Source organism: Talaromyces amestolkiae (genome assembly GCF_001896365.1).
Source record: "Talaromyces amestolkiae strain CIB chromosome Unknown scaffold1.1, whole genome shotgun sequence".
NCBI lineage: Eukaryota > Fungi > Ascomycota > Eurotiomycetes > Eurotiales > Trichocomaceae > Talaromyces > Talaromyces amestolkiae.
The window spans coordinates 2,167,067-2,188,579 of record NW_024468037.1 but is presented as its reverse complement, the minus strand read 5'-3'; the positions used below and the strand labels follow the sequence as shown (position 1 = coordinate 2,188,579).

Genomic DNA, 21,513 nt, shown 5'->3' with positions numbered 1-21,513 from the left:
AGATCAATCTTGTCCAGATTTTGAGAGGAATATTAAGGCAACGATTGTAGGGACCCCGTAGATGGTCAATAAACAATTCCCCACAGAAGATGCGGAACATCAGCTATGTGCAGAAGGCTCGAGACCGATCCAACAAGATTTTTATCCAGTTTCTGGCCAGTGGAATAAAAGTCAGACATGGTGGAGTAGATACGTGGTAGTAGCAAAAGTTCGAATGAGATCTTTGCGATTGTAAACATGAATCAATCAATAATGGTAGTGGGATGCAAGGATAAATAGGACCCTTGCAAGAGTGAATGAAAACCGAACCATGGGGGAGACCCTCGTGGAAAGCCAAATTCGTACTCGACAGGAGGATATAGCTTGAAAAGTCGGATAGCAGTGTTTATTGAAGTAATCAAATAGATCGTATTTCCTTAGATTCCCCCTTATCAAAGCTACCACAATCATTGGAATTTTGCTTATAGTGGATTAGCTCTTCAATCGGAGGTTGCTACTGTATCGCATTCAAGGCTTGCAAAGTATTCCGCGTTGTCGATACATTCGACGTTTTCAACGTTGTTTTAATCATTGAATACATTGTCAAACCCATCATCCAGCATTTCGGGCTCAAGACTGTCGACACTCCCATCGTCATCATCGTCATCGTCAAAGCCATCAACGCTAACGCTGTTAACCCTAGGCACGAATTGACGAAAGCCGTTCGTATACTGGCCGAACCAAAACTCCCGTACATCACCATCGTCGTCGGGATCAAGGATCGCCTCAACTAGACAGGCGCTCAAGCATTCACGGCTCCTCTTGATCCGATCAAGAAGATCCTCGTCGGCATGAGTCATGACCCGGTATGTAGCAGGCTACAAGTCTGTCCGATTCAAAGACTTGTCCACGCTTGGTAGGATACGCTCTACAGGACAGAAATTGACCCCGTTTGAAGCGGGTGTCATGCCAGAAATTGCCATGCGCAATGACCGATCATTCACCGAACCGCTTGGCCCCAAAGACCCATTTTACAAATTTCAACAAATATTTCATGCATATGAACTCTACGAAATCCAGATTCATAAGGATTGGATGGCCATAGGGGGTGTTTGACGTGATATCTTGGTCGCAGTGCGGTTGGTGGTGCATTAAAGGCACTCGGGCCTGATCGGGAAATCCGTAGCCCTTTTAGACTCCAACGAACATAAGAACAAGAAAAGAGGCATCAACTCACATCTTATTGGTAAAGAATATTGGACCGTTATTGAGACTCGGTTACGAAGCAATTAGAGATTTTGTTGTGCAACTCCATTTTGGGTATTAGGGGGTATGGATGGATAATTTATTTAGCCATATCTAGATAGAAGATACTTCGTAAATCTATCCAATGCAACTCGAGTTGTGAGAGCTAACAGCATATGAAACGACCAAAATAAACTATCTACTGTGACTTTCAGAGGATGGTAGAAACTACGGGCCAAAGAGGAAAAGCACAAACGAGGCAGTCGCTTCAAGGAGCTATAGGCTTTCCCCCGGTCTTCAACATTCGTGCCCAGAACAACGAAAGGTAACTAAATCTGAGATCTAAGACCAGAGACCCTATAATGGACACTGTAAGTGGCAGCGCGACCACCCAGTAGATCCAGAAGCGATCACTTCCCGGACCATATGGCTCACTCATACTGAAAATGCCCGTGATGAAAGACATAGGGATGAACACAATGGCAATGTACGTCAAACGTCGGGTATCCTCCGCCTGTAAAATCGCCCTCTTGGAATCTACGAGTTGGACAAGAGCAGTGATGATAGGGTTTAGCGCCTCGAGAGAACGAGCATGTTGCATAATCTGCTCTTCCAGGTAATTGATATCCCCCTTCAGCAGGTTCCAAGTGACTAATCCCTCTCGTGTCGTTGTGTTGGCTGCTTGGAGCAAGTCTTGGTCTAAATTCTCCTCTTTTAAAACCCAGTGATCGAGAAAACGTTTCAATATATCCAACTTGTGCAGACTCTGCAGGCTCCGGCGCCGCCATCTGTGAAGATCTAATATATCATCTTTCTCGAAACGCTCTAAACGCGAATGGGCAGTCTGGGAAGAATACTCGTAGTACTTGACATAACGTCCCATCAGCAAAGCATAGACTATCCACTCCTGTATAATTGTTTGAATTGGATAGTAAGTTAGACACAATATGCTATGGTTTCCCATTCTCCATCCAGGGGGCGATGTGTGGAAGAATCTTAGAAGCTCCTCGCGCGAGTTGGTTGCTTGAAATTTTTGGCTTGCTGTATCCGTGGCCTGATATTGGACATACGTCGGTGTTTGGGAGATCGTTTCGATTGCGATTCGACGGGGAATTTGAGGAAGTTTTGGCCCGACAAGTCTGCGAGGGGCAGTGCGTGTTGGATGCACCACAATGTCAGAGGTAGGGTCGATTAATATCAATGCTGGGCTGATCGTTAGTTGAAAAATCGTGTGCGTGAGAACGATGTATGCCATCATCACATACATATCCAGTGGCCCCCAGGAAGGTCTATTTTTATCAACGAGGTGCATGCTCGGAGAATACCAATCGATCTACTAGACAGGGCAGGCAGGCGTCGAACACTTCGAGTGACGTTTGCTAACAATACGAGATCATAAGGCACATGGCCCAAGGTGACCTCGTCGCCCAAGTCAAGCACCTTTTGATGATGAATGTTGATAAATGCCCCAGAAACCAGCCGAGACGGCGGTAGCGACAATAGCGGTGGTAAGGGATCTTTCTCAATATCTCCGTACGAAGATGCGATGTGACCACAAAAGAAGAGTGGATCGATATCCAGACATGAACCAAGAGACTCTATATCATCAGCATGGATATCTTCCACAACTAGTACCATGCTCTTCTTCAGTCCAGAAGTAATTCGGGCCACGAGTTTACTTGTGCTGATTTCTTGAGGCGGCCCTGCACCACCTGTTGTCTCAATCTCGACGTAGCTGATAAGGCTGTTGCAAGCAGATCGGGGTTGGTGACGAAGAAAGTCCGAGAGTTTTTTTAGACTCGGCCTCTGACGAGATATAGTTGTCACATAGTCACTGTAAGATGACCCCATACTCTTTGGATGATATCAAGCATAAAGAAATGTTTTCATTTCGTTTGGTGGCTGAAAAATAAAATTTGAATAGTTTGCATGGGCGGCCTTCACAGCCTTGCTAGTCGAAGGCTAAATTTTCGTGGAACATGCCAGGTCAGGATTGCAGTAGTTCGACAGGGGTGTTGCTTTTTCTCGCGCATCGGTGGCCTATCGATCCTTCTAAGCCACTGCTAGACGAAAAATGACCCAACGAACTCAGCCTTGCTGTCAAAGCGATACTGACAAATTCTTTCCTGCCCACAAACCTCCTCTGACATCGGATACGGCACTCAGAAGTAGAAGCACCTAGACACGCAATATTATCCTTCTTACGCATAGGATCCAATCCAGCATATCGCAAATCATGGATTATGCTGAAGAAATTGACAACTGGGAGCCGTTCCTTAAACTTTTTCGCCTCAGAGAAGAAACGGTGGCCAATTATACTCAAGAAGTCCAAAACAGATGCTCTAAAGCCCTCAGTGCATCAAACATCCGCCACCCTCCGATAACATCACGGATCAAGTCCTGGGAGTCCGCAAAAGGGAGTATAAGTCGAAGAAATCGTGAACGTGTACGAAGGCGGATGCGTGATCTTAAAGAATCGCGAGATCGCCGACGGGACGGTTATGCCCATGAAACAGAGTCTGGCGAAGAAATTGAGCCTTTTAAAGGTCCAGATGAAATGTTTTCCGCTTTGCATGACTTTGGTGGCGTTCGAATTTCACTCTATTTTCCAGGTGACATTGAGAAGGTCGCAGGTATCATTGAAGAACAATTTCATGTTGACCGGGAAATACCAAAGGGTCATGGATCTCAAAGGTGTGTTGGGAGCCTGGAAGAACGCCTTGAGTCGCTCAATAACCCTGGGAGGAGCACGCAGGATACCGTTGATGACAGGGCACTTCAACGATCAGTGCGGACTTTTACGGGTTACAAAGCAACCCATTTTGTAGTAAAACTACGATACGAACATATCAACGAGGATCGAAAAGTTGCCTGGGAAGATATTGTTGTTGAGATACAGGTGGGCACGCTGATTATGCACGCATGGTCTGAGATCGAGCACGATATGATCTATAAGCCACTTGACTCTCAGGATGGGGAAGTATCAGAAGACGAAAAACGTATCTTGGATCTGATCAATGGCATTGTTTTGACAGGCGAGGTCGCATTACGGCAACTCGAAGCCAGCACCGCTCAGCGTATCAATAAACGCGCTGAAGTTGAAAATGCCATGGCGAGTAGCCAATACGAGCTCGCGACTTGGATTGAGAAACACTTCAACCAGCACAAGATGATTTTAATAGGCCCAGAATGGAGGTATCTAGAACAGCTATTTGCTATCCTGAAGGTGACGGGGACTCACAAGCACTCTGAGGTGATAAAGCTGGTCGATGATGCCGCCCAGCAGACTTTGAACCGCTATTATCCGACTCACAAGCACTCTGAGGTGATAAAGCTGGTCGATGATGCCGCCCAGCAGACTTTGAACTGCTATTATCCGACTCACAAGCACTCTGAGGTGATAAAGCTGGTCGATGATGCCGCCCAGAAGACTTTGAACCGCTATTATCCAACAGAACAGATTCTTTCTGTGTTAATCAGAAGCCCTGCCAGCTCGGAGTGGCCACCTCTACTGAGTAATCCAGTTTCCGAATCCGACTTTGCCCGCAATGCCCGGCTCTTAGCGCTACGTCTGGTACATGGCATGAATCTCGCAATATATTTCGGGGTTATCGATGAAATTCTTGACGTCTACTCTAATAGTAAATTCGGCCTATATACGCTAGACATGCACTACCGTCCATCTATTACATCTTTTCTCGATATTCTACATCCAGAACGGCCTCAGTACTCCGACAAGGAAACTGTAATGAGGATCTTCAATTTCTGCAAAGAAATTATAGGAAATCGAAGATGGGCATTGGAAAAAATGGTCAAAGTAGCCATGGATTTGCCAATGACACACCTAGTGGCAGGKTTCGCGGAAGGCGTTTCTCGTACAATCCCAATTCCAGCCATCATTACCCGCCTACTGCCCCTTGAGCAGATAAATGAACCCCAGGAAGACTCAGAAGACCCACTTGGCGAGATGAATGAAACTTTTGGTATAATCGGCTTAATCGATCGGTTCGCATCCTCACATGGCCGTCGGGATGATCCAATAGTCAGAGAACAGCCGGTGGACTCAACAGACAACCAATCTATCCAAACCCGCTTTTTCGTCCCTATAATGCATAGCGATGACATCTCATTTGGTCATTGGAAGCTGAGAGACCAAATTGTCGACATAGAGAAGATGAATGCTGAGGATATCAATGGATTTACAAAATCACCCACGAAGACAAGACCAAGATTTGAATACTCGGATGGTGTGCTTCAGCTTGCATATCGCCTCTATTCAGAAGAGGAGTGGGTTCGTATCCGCGAGGCTTGGAAGCTAATTAAGCCTCTAAAACGCAAACGTACGACCTCGGTCAGCTCATCGTCGTCTGAAAGAACATTTCCAATCCGTACAACCTCGGCTAGAGAACTCGCAAATAAGAAAAGGCGTGTAGCGGAGGAAAAGATGAAGAAAAAAGGAAAAGAAATCAGTATGTAAGCTAGAAGAGTTCATGCAGCTATACAGCCTTCTTTTTGATTTTCTTTCGAAATGAGAAATATGACTACGAAGTCAACAGGAAATACTGAACAGCACATAGCAGCCCTATACGCTTGGTGTTTTAGGGCATAAATATCTACGAATACTTCTATGTACTGATAGTTCATTCCTTGGTAGGTTGTGGCTGCACAGGCAGGATCGGGGTTTCGGCATCCTAGGATGCTGAAATCCTGAGCTGTGCGTCTATAGAGAAACTGTATCTGCTCTTTACCTTCTTGCTTCTATTGGCTATTCTCACATGGTTTACCATGAGCACCGTTGTTTCTAGCTCACGGACAATAATCCCACCTAGCCAAAGGTAATGTTTGCTTTTAAAGTTATGCGAAAAGTTAGATATGAAGGACATATAGGGTGTGTCTAAGGCGTTATTTAGACTACCATCACATGAGAAGCTAGCATAATAGATATGTAAATCTCTCTCAATCCGTCAGTAAGACTATTTTCAACAGAAGATATGATGTGAGCCGGCCGAAGACATACCTTTGGTGTTATAATTTAGTTTATGGAGACGTTGAGCTTCCTGGTGTCAATGTGTCGAGCCTTGACGCGTATCATTTTTTTTCCCGGGAAACTATTTTGGATTTGAAGCTGCAGAAGTTCTTCTGAAGCTCTAGAGGTTACTATAAGACCTGGGCCCGCATCTGCCAACTGGAGCTATACCCTAAGAACATATAAATTAGAGTAAATGAAAAGTTTGTTGCGAAGGCACAGAGCATATTCTAAGACTTTGAACTACCACGATCAGGCTTATCAGTATACCACTAAAGCGAGCAACGCCAAACGTCTGCTGGGGATGCGAATCTGTCCAACGTCACCTGGGAATCAGCGTATTAGAGTCTTTTCTCAGCTTCGGTCGATAATATATTTTTTCTACGGCCAGACTTTTTGAATGATGTAAAGAGAATTACTCAAGCTATGATCTTATCGCAAAATAAACTATATACGGCAGTCTAATTGTATATTAAGGAAAAAATGAGTAGTTCACTATTTATACATCTGTCTACATGTAAACTTGATAAATGCACTTTGCTGTTTATTCGAAGCCAAAAATCTAGTAGAGTTATTGAAGCATATCATACATATGAGAAATTCCTTCGTATATGTATTGCAACAACGCCTGTCGACGAAGAATAAGCCGATAACTGCTTGGAAACTGCCGCGCAATGCCTTTGATAGGTGAAATTTCCAACCATTATAAACCACTTGATCAGTACAAGGATTGATAATCAAATTTGTGCTGGGCTACCCAGGCACCAGTTTCAATATGCCGAGTAGGAAGACATGACTGAGATCGGATTATCAGAGGAATATGTACTGTACTGCTAATGACGTCCAGTCTGTCGTTCCTGTCAGTAAATGCTAGCGTGTCACATTAAACATCACATAAAGGTAGTAGATTTCAGCTCATGTCTATGTAGATTAAAATCAGAAAGGTAGTCATTTATATTGCTTGTGAGTGTTGGGATCATATCGTATTTCACGGCTATATACACCGTATGGCTACCACTGCTAGCTAAAGCTTCCAACAAAAGATCAAGAAGAATGCACACGTCTTTGGTTGGACTAGTTCTGACATCATATCACATGCTTTTACCAACAATAAATTCTGAACATATTGCTTTGTATCTCAATATTGTGTTGATATTAAAAACTTCCCCAGTAGTGCAAGTCATAGTCGACTCCACCAGGTCTCCAAAGAGGAGCCGGCGTATACACGGGAATCGGGGACGCAGCTATGCGCAGTAATAAATCAGCACTGAATATAGTCTCCCAAGAAAAGAAAAGAAAAACTTACTGCCGTAGCCCGTGCTTGCAACAGCCCATGTTGGAGTCGAAGGTGCTTGCCAACTCGTTGGCGATGCGGTAATGGTATAAGTACTGGTATAAGTATAAGGAGCCTTCCCGGCACTCAAAGATGGAATTCCATCATTAGTGCCATAGCTGTTATCGCCGTGACCGAAAATGTTACTAATACGGTTCAACACTTGTGTTCCCGTTTCGGTCCAGATGGAGAAGTCTTCTACGGTTACGTTTGTTGCAAATGTTAAGTCGTTGGCGATCAGGTAAAGAGGGGGACGAAGAGCGCCATTCGCGACGGAGCCTGTTGGGGTCAATTAAATGATCTTCTCCAGCAATCGAAGCGACTTACCGGAGAAATTTTTGAAAAGGAGGTTACTTAGTGTAACAGCGCCGGTGTCTGGCGTAAAAGTATTTTGCCAGTACTGATTGATGTCGAGCCCATAGAGACTACCAAGGGAACGGAAATTCTCGAAAGTGACATTGGTCACATAGCCAGATCCTCCAGGATATGTTTTGATGAAGGCGATGTTGTTGCCTTGGATGATGCTAATGTTTCGTGCTTCCTGTACATTCAAGTGAGCATGAAAGTTAGGGTTATGTCGTTCTAGAGTACGTTACATACAATGTTAGATATCTCAGCAGAAACATTCAGACTGCCAATAGATATGCCAGATCCAGCCTGGTTACAGACCAGGTTCTCGACTAAAGCATGATGAGAAGGACTCTTCACTGAAACACACTCGTCGCGATTGGTGACCTGAAGGTGTTAACTGTGGTTCAACTTATCATGAGAAGAAAGTCATACCTCATTGTCGTGGATCCAATAATTTGTGCCTATTGCATCAATACCATCATAACTTCCTAGGTTGGCACCTCGAACAGTGATGTGGTAAGCCTCAACGTTCACAGCAAAGTCCAGCACAATATGGAACTTGGGACTGTCGACAAGAATCAAGTCATGTACTGATGCATTTGTTGGCGAGACCAAGCGGACAAGACGTGGACGGTCGGTGCTAAAGACTATTAGTTGATATAGCAATGTTCATCTCGGTCATTCTCACTTATTAAGATTTCTGTAGATGTATCCCTGACCCTGGAAAGCACCCAGACCATTGGAGGAGTAAAATTCAAAATCCACAGCTATAATGGTCAGTTCAACAAACAGCGTCAACCTTGCGGTGTTTCAACTTACCATTGACGATGACCAATACATCTAACAAAAACTTGTTATCTCCCTCCCCATTAATTGTAGAATTGAGGACTTGCACGCCCGCAAAGCCCTGAAGTATCAACTCACGATCCACAGTCCAATTACCACCATATGCAGCCGTGATCAATCCATCCAATTGCAAAGCCCAATTTGTGGCATTGCTGAGTACAACCGATCTATTGATGAGGTAGTCACCTTCGGGGACTATCAGACGACTGCCGGGATTCTTCAAGACGCAATCAGTGAATGTATCTTCCAGAGCTGTGGAGATGTCCGTTTTGTTATCTGCTTTGGCGCCATAGTTTAGGATGTTGCATTCAATGTTCTTGTCACTGAGATCTGTTGTTGGGCCTACTGGACCGATGAGTTGGGCTGTTGTGGCATGCCAGATGGCAGCCGCCGAAAGTAGGGCTGACAGTCTCATCTTCTGGAGAGGGGTCTGGAGGGTAGAGGCTGGAGTACTTGGTATCTTCTCACATTCCAACATGTTTCTTTTGGCAAAAGTATCTTTATATATTTGATAGCTTACATGTAGCTATATCTCTGAGTATCTAAACCTATGCTGTGATTGATGGAATAAATCGATTGTCAATCTCCTCGACAGATGGCAACATCTACGCTATATTCAGGCACTTCTGTCCGATAAATAAAAATATAAGCATCTGAACAATTTGCCGTTCACTTATGCATAAGCTATCAGCCGAAAATCACTTTAGATTGATAGAAGACTGAAGAATTGGCCGTGCATCATTTTAGGGCTAATGACGAGCTTACGGGCTGAGCCGCTCACGGTTTAGGGTACAAATTAGGCAATGCATAATTGATTTAACTTCTAATTAATCAGCTTTAATCACGGTGAGAAGCTTAATAAACTACTTTAATACGGATAATATTACATTGTTGCATGGTACTGCCGTTATTCTTGTAGACGTCATAAACAATATTAACCGCATCATTCACTAACGACAATGCGGAATCCATTCCCACGCCAGAATCCAGCGGGCTCCAAGCTTCCTCGATAAGTCCCGCAAGCCTTCAGCTTCCCACTAGAAAAGCAACCTCCTCTTAGCACACGACGGACCGACTCCGGAGCATTCGGAGCTTCGCGATCATCATCTTGCCAGGGATAAGCGTAAGTTGGGGTGGCCATATCCTCGCCCCAGAGTGTCGAACACCACTCCCACACCTGTCCAGCCATGTCATAGCATCCGTATGGAGATTTACCTTCTGGAAAGAGGCCAACAGCACATGTTGTATTGAGTCCCGTTTCTTCGCTATTGGCGGCATCGTGTTTCCACTCCAGACCCCAGGGGTAAACAGGGTCAGTGCTGTCAGTGAGTCGATTCAGATCCCCGTTTGATGCTCGCTCCCACTCTAGTTCTGTCGGAAGCCGGACTTGCTCTGTTGGGCCTATTTTTTTACTTGCGCGCCACTTACGAGTTAGCCACTCGCAATAGGCTCTTGCGTCATGCCAGGTGAGGTCTGTGGCTGGGGCATTCAGTTTGTCGATATTGCTATGATCTGGACTGAGCCACTTGCGTTTTGTATCATTGACAAAAGCGGTGTAGTCTCGATTTACGACTGGGTAAACACCAATCCGATAGCTACCGAGTGATAACTCCCCTTGTGGCTGTGAGTTGGGATGGCTCCTGGAGCCAAATATGAAAGCACCCGCAGGGATATCTGCCAGTGCGGTTAAATCGCGTGGATCTCCTAGTTGAGAAAGCACCTGCCCTGCTTGTACTCGTTCTCTGACTGAAAATGTGCCTCCAGCTATAATGGCCAGCATGTGGGTAGCAACGTGCTCCCTCAGATCTGGAACTTGGTCCATAAACTCTGACACTAACAGGGCACCTCGCTTAGCCATATCTGGTGAGCCACGAACGAGATCCTCACAAAGCGTTTTGAAAGACTGACAACGTTCCGAGGATGAAAGCCGAATCAGCAGACTGCGTATAATAGGCTGCGCAACTAAAGGCTCACGACTAAACAGCTCTAAAGCAGCATCTGTTGTCGGTAAAGCAGCTAGATGACGAGCTGCTAATAGTTGTCTCCTTAGCAATGGTGCAGATAATGAAGGCTCCGCATCTTTCGGCACATCCAGACTGAAGGTCTCAAAATCTGCATCTGCGAGCCTATCCGGACTGTTAGGCGGCACAACGGCACAGGAAAGCCACGAATCTATGGTGTTCTCGGCTAGATCGCCTTGGTGTCTTGCTGGAACAGCAAGACAAAAAATGCCAGGATTTGCAGCTGCCGCTCCAGTTGCGATGTCGACTTCAGACGGCTTAACGCCTAGAATTGCACCTAGTGCTTCCCTTCTCTGAGCCTCTAGCAGCGGTAGTATCTCATGTCGGATAAATGGTGCTGGCAGTATCCAGCGCTCACAGGTTTGTGTGTCGCCAAGAATGAGGATCCGGACATTTTTCAAGCTCTCAGCAAAAGACAGTATATTTGGTAGCAGACTTGTTGCCTGCTCACCCGCCTTTTCTATCCCATCTAGAACAATCAAAGCCTCCTGTTGTTGTATGCTTGTATTTTTGACAAACTTTTCAAGAGTCTCCGGTATGAATTTGTCTATCAACCTCTTCAGTGTCTCGAAGCAGTCGATTATGTAATAGTAAGGATCGATTTTGCAATCAGCCCAGCTCTCCTCTTCCACAAAGCCGCTCTCATTTCGAATAACAGGCCGAGCTTTCTCCAACCCGCCAGTCGCCCCGGAATAGCAAAGATATTTCGCAAGTGTCGTTTTACCGCTCCAAGGTTTCCCGCTCAGAAACAGAAACCGAGTATCCCGAACTACCTCGAGTGCTGAAAAATAGACGGAAGGCTCATGTTTGTCATCGGCCGATCTTTTGCGTAGCCCCTTTGCAGCCTTGTCTTCATGAGTGAAGTTTGCAAGGAGCGGAATGTAGCCATCTTTGAGCCTGACGCTGCTGGTTCCACCAGGTAAGAAGAAGAGTGTCTGGTCACCGAACGCTGGAGCGTCGGCTGGCAATAAAGAGATAACAGTCATAGCGCACAACAGATCACGTCTTCGGCGTGATCCATTGTGACGGATTTATTAAGTAGGAGACTCGGTTATAATATACGTGCTAAAGAAAACTCATGGCGTAATTTATGGCGTTATCAAACCTAGTCAAGTTGCTTAAAAGAAAAGTGTTGCGACGTTGACGTGGGGCACAAAGAGGGTCATTTTTTCCATCTCGAAGCCGCAGAGATGTCCGATTCTTGACACATAAATACCAACACGCGAGACTCAATCATAAGTACTCGACACCCTTTCCATCGAAGTAGAGCTCTATCTTGATCCTAAACAAATCTTCAATCGCAAAATGCCGATCGTCACAGATTATAAGCTCCCCAAATCGGCGGAAGACTTGGATCTGCCCGCCGACTCCAACTCGCCATTTTTCATCTCCTTCCACGCCTCTCGCGACCCAAAAACAGGCACACCCTGGTGTCCAGATGTGAGAGCCGCTCTACCACCCCTTGAAACTGCTTTCTCCGCCGATACCGCTCCTCGTGTTGCTTTTATTGAAGTCGGCCAGCGACCCGAGTAAGTTTCTATGATCCACAAACAACTTAATACTGTAACAAGTGCTAACGAAATGTGGCTAGATGGAAAGATCCTAAGAATGTTTACCGAACCAAGTGGAATGTGCATAGTACGCCTACTTTAGCGCGCTATGAACGAGTTGATGGCAAGGTGAAGGAGGTTGGTCGTTTGGAGGAAGCTGAGATTCTTGATTCGAAGAAACTCAAGGATCTAATTACTCGTCCATCTGCGTCTTTATGAGCTTAGAAATTAGCTTATTCTTATAATATGACAATTTTCTCCTTGAATCTACGTTCCCTTTTCGCAAGGGGTATGATAAGGATTATATACGTTAATGATTTCGATTTCTTCTTCCAACAACAGTATCCTGATTGTTCGACCTCTCTCGTGAGCCCTTGTATCAATTTCCCTGACTAGAGTATCATGCTGATATAGCAGATCTTACTGTCGGGGATATCTCTCATCGATATTCCATATGCATAGCCTTTTGGACCACTATCCCTCAACGACAGTTTCCTCTCGATTGGCTTCAACTCCTTGGCCTCCCTCTTGAGTTTGTTTTTGACTGTGGGTATGATTATTAGCTTATTGCTCTTGCAAATAACGGATCATTTTAAAATAATAGTAAGGAAGACATACTCCCTTCTCCTGTACAAATACCACATCGAGCTCACGAAAATAATCGCCAGACCACCAAACAAAATCAGTATTTGATAGCCGTATTTGTACTTTGGCGCATCGTATGTTGGGAAGAGCACGACTGCACAGATATGTTAGCAATAGCAACAATAATACTGCGCCAGTAGTACTTACGTGGCACCCAAAGCACCCATGCGTAAGAGACAACATTTGCTGTGGCGACCAATAACTTTCTCAAGCTGGGGTCGCTAGCATTGAGTTTAGTTCCCCACGCCTAATTGACCACAAGTAAGCTTCATGACTTTCTATAAGTTCCAAGAAAGGGGTTTCTCACGATAAGAACAGGGGTCGTTGCAGATCCAGCATACGACAGGTAGTAGGCAAACATAAGTGCTCCCTTGGGGATGTTCCAGACCGAAAGCAAGATGTTAGAAAGCATCATCGCCAAAACAAGGCCTACAATCAACCAGTAATATCTTCCTGTGCGATCAGCTAGAATACCCCATAGTAAAGTGACCACGATGGCCACTGCGTTTCCTCCGGTGGGAAGATAATTGACTTCAACGACACTATATCCGACGGCTTTCAGCCAAAGGTTGAAGTAGCTGGTGGCAGTGTGGCAAGCAGCGATCATTCTAGATCAAATTAGCATACTAATATTAAAGTTGAATGTCGAGACTCATGTCAGATCGACTTACGTGTAGGGGGCGACGAATGCCCATATTTCCCACCCCAAGTAGATGCGTTTGGCTTCCTTCCAGGTCAATTTTGTTTGTGCCTTTTGGCCGAACTTTTCGATTCTCTCGATCCCGTACCGGACGTGCTGGATGAAGTCAGAGGGGCTAGAATTCAGGATGCATTCCTTCAGAAAATGACATACCTCGGCAGACCAATAGAATGCTCTCGTAGTATGAGGTGTATCGGGCAATCCAAAGAATCCCCAGAAAGCAATCGGAATCGATATGATACCGTCCATGATGAACAACCATCTCCAACCGGCAAGACCGGCATGTCCATTCATGCTTGTATACAATCCAGCCTGAAGATACCCGCTGAACATACTGGCGATTGACTCAATCTCGAGAAGGATAGCCGTTCGTTTGGTGAGCTCTTTGGGGCCGTACCAGCTACCGAGCATGGCAACGTATCCTGGAAAGGCGCAAGCTTCGAAGAGACCGATGAAGAATCGTAGAGCATACATCTGAAATGGTTAGCTCGAGTGTAGCAAAAATTGAATGGGGATGGCCCATACAGTCTTGATATCCTTCGCAAAACCCATACCAATAACCAATGCAGACCAAACCAGTTCGCAAGAAGGCAGAAGAATTGAAGGACGAATGAAACTCAATTGTGTCATCATTGCAGGCACACTACCAACCATAATGCCCAAGCTGAACCATGTGTTTAACCAGTTGCGCTGATTGCCGTACAAGTGGAGGTCTTGCTGCATACCACTGACAAATGCGTTGCCTGTTGTCCCCAAGTAATCAGCACGAAAAGTCTTCGAGTAAGGGTTATCATTGTACTAACTGTAGTTTGTCTGATCCAGATACTTAATGAAATAACCCAGGCATACTGTTGGGCTTTTTGCGCCATCATAAGTATGGGTTGAATGTGTTTTTCACAGTTGGAGCACTTACAAGAAAAACAGGTCCAATCTTTGCACATATTGACGATACTCTGGATCTCCTTCAACGCTGTCCCAAACATAGCCAACTATTTTCCGCCATCGGGATGTATTTTTTACTTCGATGCCGGTGTTGACCTCCGTCACTGCAATGTCCCCAATCTCCTTGGATGCGTGGCCATCGTCAGAAGATGAGGCATCCGGTACAGCCACAACGTCGATATCCTTAGAGTTCGTCATAGCTATGTCCGTGAATACTCGGACCAAATGGGTTGATCAAATGGCCAGTTTTATCGTGTTTCCCGTTGCTTTTCTGAGTGGCGATGCTTTTGATTTATTAGCCCCGAGCAAGTCACAGACCACGATTGTATCACACAATTCTAGATTCAAGGTTTTTTTCCTTTTGATATTGACTGTGGTCGTGCGCATACGTAACCTCCATCGCTATCCTGAAAATTCAAATCTCAGGATTGATAAGGTCCGGACTGGTAACCGAACCATCTTGTTGACCTATCACTTTCCAGTTGTACGTATTCGAGCTCTCAGGGTTCCCACTAAAAAGTCAATCGTGACACTTTGAAGCTAGTTATTGTGGGAAAATTGTAAAAGCATCAAATGTCGCCATATTGTAGCACACTGACATGCTAGGGTTTTATACTTATGTCTTTTGCGTTACGTATCTACAGAGTCTTCTGCGGCGTACCTCCGACAAGTATTGCCAGAGATAGTAAGTCCAATCAACTTCTATTAAAAGCTGTAAAACATATCTGCTATGATAGTGAAGCATCACCGGAGTAGCGCCATGTCGTGATTTCGACCCACTATCAAACAACCGACACCAACGAGAAACTAACTTCAGGCCGTTTAAATCCCTAATGCAGTCGACACATGGGCCTCGCAAGATTCCCTATACGTTAAGTCAAGATGGATCGATGGAATCGATGGGAGATAATATTGCTCGGAAAATGGTTCCTAGTGGGGAATCTCAACGCTAAGGCCGTTTGAGTTACTGAGCAGTCGAAAAAATATCTAGGATAAATATATTCCCAATTTATGAATCTTATCTAAATATACTAACCTGCATCTAGAATGTCTCGGACTTCTTCCGATAATTTACATAGACCAATTATTGCAAAGTGAAGCGGTATCGGCCTAGGGACATAGCTAGCTAAGGGCATTAGACATTTCTAGATCTCAATACTTGTACATACCAAGAGTCCATATTTGTATCGTATTCTACACTAATTCTTCCAAAAATTAGTCTCACTACCATGACCCGGGAAAAAACACTCCGTATCGTTCTTGAGAATGTCGACTTTCGTCTGCCGACTCAAGTCACGGATGACAACAGCGTCGTTGCTCTAAAGAGCCTGGTCTTCGAGCCCTTGCTTAGATGGCAAGCACATGGCCACGTCAAACCTGGTTTGTTCGATACCTGGGAGTTCTCACCAGATGGCGGGACATGGCATTTTCATATTCGTGATGGAGCTGTTTTTCATGACGGAAAGCCTTGTAACGCTGCAGAGGTTGTGACTTATATCCACGGCTTCTTACATTCTCGGGACTATTTCGGGATGTCATGGAGCTATAGTCGTTACTTTGCACAAACCAAATTTACTGCTGAGGATGACCGCACGGTGAAGGTCGAGAATCCGGAGCCGATTGCGGATATTTTGGACATATTCTGTGAATTTTGGCCATCCCGCATAGCGGAAGATGGAAAACCGGTCCTAGGAACTGGGCCTTACCGAGTCACTGAATTTGAAAGAGTAGATGGTATTGGGAAGGCAACCTTACGACTTGTGGACAGGCACTCCTTCACAGGTCCGGATGTCATCATCGCAACGCACGAGCGTGATGGTGAGAAAAGGCTGCGGCTCTTGAAAGACGGCGAAGTAGACGTTGCTCTGAATCTCGAAAGAGCAGACAATCTTGGCGTTATAGATTTCAATCCAAGTCTTCGTTGGGGAAGGACGACCAGCACTCTATCGGCCATGTACTATCTCAACTGCCCATCTGGGATATTCAGCTCGCCCGAAGCACGGCTCGCCGCAAATCTTGCAATTGACCAGAAAAGTCTTGTCAAAAAAGTCTATCAAGGGTTTGCGCTGCCTTCTGCGACTATCGTGAGCCCTTTTCATCTTGGGTTTGAGGAGTCGGGCATCCAGCCTATTCCATACGACCCGTCTAAGGCTCGCGAACTTCTGCACGGGCTGGATCTAAGCAGCCCTATATTGCTGCGTACTCCAGAATACATGCCTGAGCATGCTCAGAAGATTTCCCAATTTGTCGCATCTTCACTCGAAGCTGTAGGCTTCAAAGTCACCATAGAGCTCGAGACGAATCGTCCCGAATACGCACGTCAAATCGGACTCACGAAACGAATCGGAGACCTCGCGTTATTTGATTCGACGCCCAATAGCACATTCCGTGTACTGGATGACAAAATCTCAAGTGAATCGCATGCTACTTGGTGGCTAGGTTACCACGATACAGAGGTACAGCGCTTGTTCAAAATAGCGAGACGACAAGTTGGTCTCGATGAACGCAAACAGGCTTATGCGAAATGCTTGCAGAGGCTACAACAGAATCCGCCCTGGCTTTATGTGGCTCATCCGGACGTAGTTTGGGCGACGACGACGGATATAAAGTTGGAGATTGGACCTTCAGGTGTACTCTCACTGAGCTGAAGGCCGCGGGTCACTTGTGGTCGTTACTTCTTCAATTGATAGAATGGTATTATTATTTGTAGGATTTATGGTCATGGAGAATCATTTGAGATTGCAGTAATAACGTTCAAATTCATCAACAACCTGGCTACTCAATGACGCCTCTGCGCGTTACTATCTTCATTAACACCTTCCTACTCCGCATGGGCGTATCCATTTCTCCCCTCCACACAACCAAAGAGAATCCCATTCTTTCGAAACATCCCTCTCAAATCGCTAACAATAACCTCTGAGCACTCCCACGTAGGGAAATGCCCACCTTTCTCAGATACACTTTCCCATACTACAGGTCCCAACGTCTGATTCCATGCCCTTGGCAGTAGAATCAGATCCTTTTCAAACCGAGCCACACCCAAAGGCACATCGCTAATGTACTTCTTAGCCTTATCAAATGCTGTTCCATCAGCGCCATGTTCCATCTCATAGTACAGGTTGAGAGAAGCCGCAGGCCCAGCCGTGGAGAAGTAGTAAATACTGACCCAGGTCAGGATCTCGTCGTCAGTCCATCGATAATTGTCGGTCCACGAGATGAGCTTCTCGTATATCCATGCCAAAAGTCCTAGAGGGCTGTCGGTAAGACTGTAGGCTAGCGTCTGAGGCTTGGTGGTTTGAAGTAAATAGTACGCGTTCCCGCCGCCGGTGGTAAATTCTTGGGTGCGTGCAAGACCCTTTAGATCGCTCGCGCTGAGTTGTGTACTGGGCTCGTCTTCTTTACTCGGAGGCTCAGCTGGTGCCACGTTGTTGAGGTGGTAGGCCCGACAGTGCTGAGGCCCGTATTTTATGGCAATAGCGCGAGTAATGAGATATCCAATGTCCCCGCCTTGGACGACTGTAATGTAGTTATGTCAGAGCCTGAAAGTAATTGAAAGGGGAGAGCTGAAATACCGTATTTGTTGTAGCCGAGAGCAATCATGAGTTTATGATATGCTTCTGCATGTTGTTCGATATTGAATCCACTCTTAGGTTTCGCATGTTGTTAGCTTGATTCGACGGAATAGAAAACTCCGAAATAGACCAGTAATACACATACTTTGTTGCTTGCGGATGAGAACCCGAAATCAATCAAGCTAGGTGCTACCACGTGAAACGCAGGTTCATCTATACCTTCTTCAACCAAAAGGGGCAGCATCGGCTGAACTGCTAGGAAGCTGGACGGCCAGCCATGAAGGACAAGAAGCGGGATTGCATTATTAATTTGACTCCGCTCATGGACAAAGTGAATATCATATGTGTCAAAGCCATCGACCGCAATATGGGCTGTATATTGCGGAATTTCGTTGATCTTGGCTTCAATAGCTCGCCAATTGAAGTTGTGCTGCCAGTGAAATGCTAGTCGCTTGATCTCAGAGAGAGGAACGCCTCGCGAATGAGGATTGTTGAGACCAGTCACTTCAGAAGGCAGGTCTGTTAATGTGAGTTTCTGCTGCAATCGCTTGAGTCTCTCATCTGAGATGGAAATCTTGAATGGCGTGATTGAAGTCATTTTCTAAACACATGAAGAAATGGAGGGGGACTTGAATTTGAGAATTCAATGGGAAAAGAGAACGGAATCAATCACATTTTATAGTCTCACAAGACTGAGGAGATATTCTTTATGGAATAGTGTTCGGGGTTGTCATTGGCTGCAGCGTATCTTTGCATTGCTAGTATGATTTTGGAGAATACCCATCGGCTGAGATTATTCTTTTAAGTTTCTTACTCTGCATGAAGAATCACTCTAGAACTAACAGCTTGAATCTAAGCGCCTATCTCGTTCCCTGCCCAATTCAGGCTGTGGAACCCCCAAATAAGTACATCTGCTCCTTAAGTTGCTTTAAAGCACCGACAAGACATTGAGAATAAGTACGAGTATGCCACAGGTCCACCTCAGTCAAAGTATTTAAAATAGACAACGCCCCATTCATGTGCATCTTTACTCTCATATCTGCGCCCCAAAGAACCTCAAACGCAATAAACACGATACTGCCTAAAATAGCTAGTTCCAGACTCCTTATCGACCCGTCTAGGGCATCATTGAGTTTCCGAATAGCCGTATTATACTGCATCATTGAATATTCGAGCATCAACTCTGATGACTCTCGTGATTGAGCGTGAGGATGATATTCGTATCTGCTCATAGCACCAAGAGCGAGGGCAGTATGGTGTATACAGGGCTCTGTGTAGGCAGCTTGAACGACTATACTCTCCCAGACTGGAGACTCAAAATAGAGAGAAAATTCTTTGGGACAGATGTTGATAAAGTAATCAAAGTAACCAGAATCGATGACGTCGTTGAGCGGGACGAGTCTAGGTTGGATTCTTCTCAAATATTGATATTGTCGTAAATTTTCCAACGATTTTTCGGCTGTGGGAAGTCCGAATTCACATTTACGGCCAGTGGACGTACACGGTGAGCATGATGGCAACTTTTCGTCGCACTTTTTATGTCGAATTCTGCAGTTTGTAAGCAACGAGGACAATAATTAGTTAGATAGACACGGCGTGCTAGTCTCAACATGCTGTCCGAGCCGTGAGGCTTACGATTTCCACGCTCCTTAACTATCTACAGGGTTCTTTCGACAACATATGGACTGTGCACATACTTGCATGTCAGACAACCTGTCTTGACTTTCCGGACTCCCCGAGCACCTATGCGAGATTTTCTAGCCGTAATAGGAGTAGCAGGCATCGTGACATGCCATTTTCCTGTATCAATGACACGATGAAAGATAGTCAGGTATCTTCTATCTCTACGTGGTAACAGTCCTGAATAACAAACCATCGGTTGTTATTGCCTGCGCTAGGTGGATATGTTAGCTCGTTTCAAGTTACGCTACAACCAATCACGGCCAATCTTTGTATCGAATGCGACTAGTAATTTTTAGTAGCCTCATTATTTGTCCTACAATTCAACGCATTTCTCAATTGCAAAAAAAATCTGTCCATAGATAACAGCCTCATCCATACTCTTCATGCTTGGGATTCGAAGCCCAAGCTATATTAAACGATACTATAAAAAGCAGAATCAAAACAGCGAAACACCCACCGCTGAAGAACATGTCTCCTTCAAGAATGCAATTCAGTATTTGTAACAAGTTGACTATAAGTAATCATAATATATAAACTAGAATGTATGTAGGTAATCTAGTTATATCCGATATATGTATAGGTTAAAACACTCTTTAATATATGTCTCTTAGATAGCCCTTGCCTCATTTGTTTCTCGACGTTAAACAAACTAATCACCTCACGTACATCAAGGTCTACTCTAGCTATTCTTAAATCTAGATTGGAAGATATCTTAAAATCTGAATACTACTCTTCAGGTCATATTAAGACAATCTGACACTTGATTTGTCAATTGCGGCCAATAAATACATGCATACAGCACCTGGCAAGAAAAGACATCGTTAGGCATACTCTTCAATACCATTTGTGGCATATGTATCTCACGATTCGAAAATCCATCATTATATTTAGTGGCTGCGAAGTGGTCAGCGAATCTCAGTCCTCCTTACCGATGGCTGCTGTTGATAACTTGCTATCTCTTTTACTGGTTTGATTAAAAGACCTAGATTGGCCAAGTAGAGATGCAATTTGTATGCGTCGTGGGAGTCATCTTTGTAAGAATTATGCCAGCTGTGCTTGCTGGCAAGATTCAACATCACAAATAGGGGTGAGGGGTGAGCGTACTTACTCCGTGTATGCCTGTATTGCCCCGGTCTGTTCCATGTGATTTCTTACTGTCGTATAGATCTAAAGAAGAAAGAGGACTAGTTGCTCAGCCAGAAGCTCTCATTTCCCTAACTCTCATAAGGAGCTAAGTGAAGAGGGTACAGTTGTTTGCAAAAACGGTGTAAGCTTTTCCTCACTTCAACTTTTCAATATATTGAACACTAACCTTTATATCAAGGCGCTGGGATGACGATATCCCGATTCCCTAGTTGAAGGTTTACCTTTTGTCTGACTGTAATTCACCGCCAAGTAACATGGCGTCACTTCAAACTTCCTGCACATTTAAGCCTTCTGTCCAATCCAGTCAAATCTCCCTGACAGCTGTCAACAACTATCGTATCCTATCTTGCTTACTGTTACGCGCGAAATGTCCTTTATGGGTCTACATAGAGAGATTTTTTCCAGAACACTAATGCCAAGATTTCATGTTGACTGTCCACAATCTCTTGAATTTTACCTCGCTGCCAGAAAGCT

The 21,513-nt window shown here is 45.0% G+C and overlaps 8 protein-coding genes across 8 annotated transcripts; 3 read left to right on the top strand and 5 right to left on the bottom strand.

Annotated features, from left to right (window-relative positions):
• Positions 1 to 563: 563 nt before the first annotated feature.
• On the bottom strand, positions 564 to 3,075 carry BHQ10_000717 (uncharacterized protein; the record flags this gene model as incomplete). The annotated part of the gene is made up of 3 exons (XM_040879836.1): positions 564 to 857; positions 1,613 to 2,427; positions 2,490 to 3,075. 3 exons carry the CDS (start codon positions 3,073 to 3,075, stop codon positions 564 to 566), a joined length of 1,695 nt encoding a protein of 564 aa, XP_040729222.1.
• Positions 3,076 to 3,460: 385 nt separating this feature from the next.
• On the top strand, positions 3,461 to 5,701 carry BHQ10_000716 (uncharacterized protein; the record flags this gene model as incomplete). Its single annotated transcript, XM_040879825.1, has 1 exon — positions 3,461 to 5,701. One exon carries the CDS (start codon positions 3,461 to 3,463, stop codon positions 5,699 to 5,701), a length of 2,241 nt encoding a protein of 746 aa, XP_040729221.1.
• Positions 5,702 to 7,405: 1,704 nt separating this feature from the next.
• BHQ10_000715 (uncharacterized protein) lies at positions 7,406 to 9,195 on the bottom strand (the record flags this gene model as incomplete). The annotated part of the gene is made up of 7 exons (XM_040879814.1): positions 7,406 to 7,494; positions 7,557 to 7,862; positions 7,911 to 8,124; positions 8,184 to 8,318; positions 8,367 to 8,574; positions 8,623 to 8,701; positions 8,754 to 9,195. 7 exons carry the CDS (start codon positions 9,193 to 9,195, stop codon positions 7,406 to 7,408), a joined length of 1,473 nt encoding a protein of 490 aa, XP_040729220.1.
• Positions 9,196 to 9,723: 528 nt separating this feature from the next.
• BHQ10_000714 (uncharacterized protein) lies at positions 9,724 to 11,787 on the bottom strand (the record flags this gene model as incomplete). Its single annotated transcript, XM_040879803.1, has 1 exon — positions 9,724 to 11,787. The coding sequence occupies one exon, from the start codon at positions 11,785 to 11,787 to the stop codon at positions 9,724 to 9,726; it is 2,064 nt and encodes a 687-aa protein (XP_040729219.1).
• Positions 11,788 to 12,106: 319 nt separating this feature from the next.
• On the top strand, positions 12,107 to 12,570 carry BHQ10_000713 (uncharacterized protein; the record flags this gene model as incomplete). The annotated part of the gene is made up of 2 exons (XM_040879792.1): positions 12,107 to 12,330; positions 12,393 to 12,570. 2 exons carry the CDS (start codon positions 12,107 to 12,109, stop codon positions 12,568 to 12,570), a joined length of 402 nt encoding a protein of 133 aa, XP_040729218.1.
• Positions 12,571 to 12,825: 255 nt separating this feature from the next.
• Positions 12,826 to 14,836, bottom strand: BHQ10_000712 (uncharacterized protein; the record flags this gene model as incomplete). The annotated part of the gene is made up of 9 exons (XM_040879781.1): positions 12,826 to 12,895; positions 12,991 to 13,090; positions 13,144 to 13,243; positions 13,304 to 13,604; positions 13,668 to 13,792; positions 13,850 to 14,170; positions 14,222 to 14,360; positions 14,422 to 14,439; positions 14,610 to 14,836. The coding sequence occupies 9 exons, from the start codon at positions 14,834 to 14,836 to the stop codon at positions 12,826 to 12,828; spliced, it is 1,401 nt and encodes a 466-aa protein (XP_040729217.1).
• Positions 14,837 to 15,867: 1,031 nt separating this feature from the next.
• BHQ10_000711 (uncharacterized protein) lies at positions 15,868 to 17,286 on the top strand (the record flags this gene model as incomplete). The annotated part of the gene is made up of 1 exon (XM_040879770.1): positions 15,868 to 17,286. One exon carries the CDS (start codon positions 15,868 to 15,870, stop codon positions 17,284 to 17,286), a length of 1,419 nt encoding a protein of 472 aa, XP_040729216.1.
• Positions 17,287 to 17,459: 173 nt separating this feature from the next.
• On the bottom strand, positions 17,460 to 18,808 carry BHQ10_000710 (uncharacterized protein; the record flags this gene model as incomplete). Its single annotated transcript, XM_040879759.1, has 3 exons — positions 17,460 to 18,154; positions 18,211 to 18,283; positions 18,356 to 18,808. 3 exons carry the CDS (start codon positions 18,806 to 18,808, stop codon positions 17,460 to 17,462), a joined length of 1,221 nt encoding a protein of 406 aa, XP_040729215.1.
• Positions 18,809 to 21,513: the final 2,705 nt, after the last annotated feature.